Source organism: the organism of the source record quoted next, unplaced genomic scaffold (assembly GCF_019419815.1).
Source record: "Pyrus x bretschneideri cultivar Hongxiangsu unplaced genomic scaffold, Pyrus_bretschneideri_v1 Contig6, whole genome shotgun sequence".
Lineage (NCBI taxonomy): Eukaryota > Viridiplantae > Streptophyta > Magnoliopsida > Rosales > Rosaceae > Pyrus > Pyrus x bretschneideri.
Genome location: NW_025999798.1, coordinates 4,650,350 through 4,653,546, shown reverse-complemented (window position 1 = coordinate 4,653,546; position 3,197 = coordinate 4,650,350). Strand labels below are relative to the sequence as shown.

At 37.7% G+C, this 3,197-nt stretch overlaps 1 protein-coding gene across 2 annotated transcripts; it reads right to left on the bottom strand.

Annotated features, from left to right (window-relative positions):
• Positions 1-508: 508 nt before the first annotated feature.
• On the bottom strand, positions 509-2,797 carry LOC125471572 (mitochondrial import receptor subunit TOM20-like). Of its 2 annotated transcripts, none has more exons than XM_048572148.1 (6): positions 2,540-2,797; positions 2,377-2,455; positions 2,091-2,260; positions 1,951-1,998; positions 1,036-1,169; positions 509-825 (listed from the first exon to the last, which is right to left on the bottom strand). In XM_048572148.1, the coding sequence occupies exons 1-6, from the start codon at positions 2,636-2,638 to the stop codon at positions 795-797; spliced, it is 561 nt and encodes a 186-aa protein (XP_048428105.1). In that variant the 5' UTR covers positions 2,639-2,797; the 3' UTR covers positions 509-794. The 2 variants fall into 2 exon arrangements, with proteins under 2 accessions (XP_048428105.1, XP_048428104.1); XM_048572147.1 differs by having other exon boundaries at positions 1,036-1,134; positions 2,540-2,791.
• Positions 2,798-3,197: the final 400 nt, after the last annotated feature.

The following is a 3,197-nucleotide window of genomic DNA, read 5'->3' as shown; positions in this document are numbered from 1 at the left end:
TAAGGAGGTTTCCACTAATACAGTCACCGCTACACTAATGGCAAAAACATAAGACAATGGAGGGAGGGAGAGACAGTAGTTGGTTGCGGAAAAGTGGTCATGCTGCCAATTTTTTTCATAAAAAATCATCTCAAATTTTGGGCAGAGATTGTCTGTGGAGGGTTTAGAGCACACATCCAAAGACACAGGCAATTTTCTTTTGTCTTGTTTGTGTGTATAGGTTATGACTTAAGAGAGATGGTGATTTATCAGATTAAGGGTATTTTGTTTCAGTGAAGTTGGCTAGAGTTACATCCTTTATAAGGCTGGCTAATTTAGAACTAAAAATAAAAGAGAGAATTCTAGACTAGACCTCTTAGGATACAGATATATCATACAACCAAAAAACAGAGAAATCCTGAGAAAACCTCTAGAGAGTACCAAAGAGCAAGGCAAAGCAAGTAACTCAATGGGATCATATGAAACAAACCAACATAGACTATCCAATATTTTCAGGAGAAAACAATAATTCATATAAAAAATGATGTTCCTAATTATCATAGCAGCATAGAAAAAGTTATGGCCAAAATCAACATGTATCAGCATATTACATGATTTACTTGAATTAGCACAACTCAACCAGATGAATATCTTAAAGAAAATATTAACCTTCAACCAAATGCACTGGCAGGGTTACTTCATTCTTACGATATATAAAGTTTATCTTTGGGGTGGCGGTGGCATGTGGGATTTTGCCATTCCAACCCATGCAACAATGCCAACAGCAAGGATAACCCATCCCAATATGTCATACTTCAGATCACTGCTCTTCTTGGTCTTGGAACTCTGGAATAAATAACAATTTTATTAGAAGTTCAATGAAAACAAATGAAGTTTTCTTGCATCTATACACTGAAAAGCATTTGTGACAAACAAAGTAATTGAATACCAACATCAAATACAGCCAGCTGACAACCAAACACAGAAACATTTGTGACAAACAAACATGTTGGAACAGAATGCACTTAGAATAAAGTATTAATTTGATATTCTAACCTTTGTACTGGATGAAGAAGGAGCAGGTCCCCCACCCAAAGTTTGTTGACCCAACGGTCCAAGCCCATGCTTATGGATCTCCATATGCAATTCTGGTGCCTATGAATACATGACCAACAATTACCTCCGTTGCACTTGCAATGTAGATTCAAATTAATGCAATTACATAAAAAGGGTATTAAACTAACTATGATAACAACCTCTTAAAATAATTTGTTGGTACTGAACTCGATAGTAGGTCCTAAAATTATCCAATTTACAGAACACGATTGCTTCTTACTATAAACATAAAGACACAAGACATTTCCTGATAAATGATATTGACCTTCAAAACACTCGCCCTGATACCTATGCTATAGTTAGTTAACCGCCGCCTCATATCCGCCCGCCAACAGTAGTTGTGCATGGTACCTAACTATATCTATAACATGAGAAAATCCTTCCCAACTATTATCCCTTCATATGGGATGACTTAACTCAGGTCCCAGGTCTGTTTGTTCTTTTTTGGTTTTTTAGGCCTTTGGCCACAATATACCAAATCATATTTATACAAAGTGAAATAAAACTTCTTCTGCTCACTCATACCCATAACCACTTAGATATATCCATGTCTGGCTGCAATTTAGCATCTTTGACCCTTAATCTGAAGGTTGTCATAGCCCAAAGCAGATCATTTCTGAATTGTTTTCAAGTTTGAATTATCGTAAGTCTACAAAGCCCCCACCTTTTAACTTTAGTACCTACTAAATTCCTCTTTCCACTATATTACCTCCTAAATTCCTCTTTCCACTATATTACCTACTAAATATCTAAGGTAGCCAATAAATCTTCAAGGTTAATCAACAAATGTTTCACAATACAATACTATAATATCACCAACAGAACAGCCTGCAAGTGGAATAACAGTAGCAATACCTTAGATGTGACTTCTAAGGACTTCTGATAAAGCTCATTACCCGGGTCCTACAAAATCAAACCCACTGTCAATCCTCTCTTGGATTTTAGAATACTCAAGTATAATACAATTTGAAAATTCGGATATGCAATAATATAACCTCATCCACCGCCCTCTGGAAAAACCCAGTGGCCTTATCTAAATAAGGCCTTGCCTCGTCGAGATCAGGGGTGAGAAATGCAAAAGAGGTGTGGGCATTTCCTAGGCACCACAGCGCATCATGCTTCGTGGGATTTATCTGCAAAGCCTCCTCCAGCTTCGAAATGCAATCTAATCAAAATTTTACGTTCAAGTGAACACTCATTACAGAACACAAATTCCAATTGAAAAAAACACCAACACAACTACTAATTAGGGTTTATGAACGCAAAATAATAAAAAATTACCAGTAATCATGCTCTTCGAATCCGCAATGCTCTGAAACTGCGACAGTTCGAGGAGCGCTCCTCCCCATTTCGTCAAATTCTGCAGTAAAAAACGACACGGTTAATGCACACCAGGTGAAAATTTGACAGAGACAGAGACAGAGAGGGGAGAGAGAGTACGAACATCGGCGTCGAGAGGGTTCTTAGCGTAGTTAACTTCGGCGGTTTTGCGGGCGTGTTCGAATAGCAAGAGGCGATCGAAGTCTTCCTGAGAGAACTGCATGGCGACTGATTCAGGTGGATGACGGCGATTTTTGGTGCGAAATAGGTTACCGTGACTCACTCTCTGGCTCAGAGGAGGGAGTTAGGGTTCGTGCGCTTTTTTTTTTTTGAAGGGGGATGAAGAAAAGTTGAGAACTCTGAGTTCGAGCGACACACCACGGCAGGATTTCGCGGTTGACACGTGTGTAATCTGTCACTCGGCCGCGCGGATCACGTGACCGTTCTCCTTCCAAGTTAGGAAACTCGATTCATTTCGGCTGATTTCACATTGTTGAAATTATTTTAAAAGCAGTTTTTATAAAAAAAATTAGGGTTAAAATTGTGTTTAGTAAAAGACTTATTATATTGACACTTCACATATTGTTAAATAAACCTCACATACTTAATACACCTTCACATTTATTTTTTCAACTAAAAATTATCTTAATACAACGGACTTACTTTTTTATAATAACTCACACTCCATATTCTCAACGTACAACTTACATTTTCACATGCACCCCATATTCATTAAATTTTATTATATTAAAGTTCCGTTAGTCGATGCATCTGTTACCTTA

What these genes read in the sequence shown, in the direction of transcription:
- LOC125471572 (XM_048572147.1), bottom strand. Translation starts at nt 2,638, where the DNA reads ATGCAGTTCTCTCAGGAAGACTTCGATCGCCTCTTGCTATTCGAACAC. An exon ending in CCTTAGAAGTCACATCTAAG is followed by an intron (nt 1,135 to 1,950) that starts GTATTGCTACTG and finishes ATGTATTCATAG; the next exon opens with GCACCAGAATTGCATATGGA. An exon ending in CTTCTTCATCCAGTACAAAG is followed by an intron (nt 826 to 1,035) that starts GTTAGAATATCA and finishes TATTTATTCCAG; the next exon opens with AGTTCCAAGACCAAGAAGAG.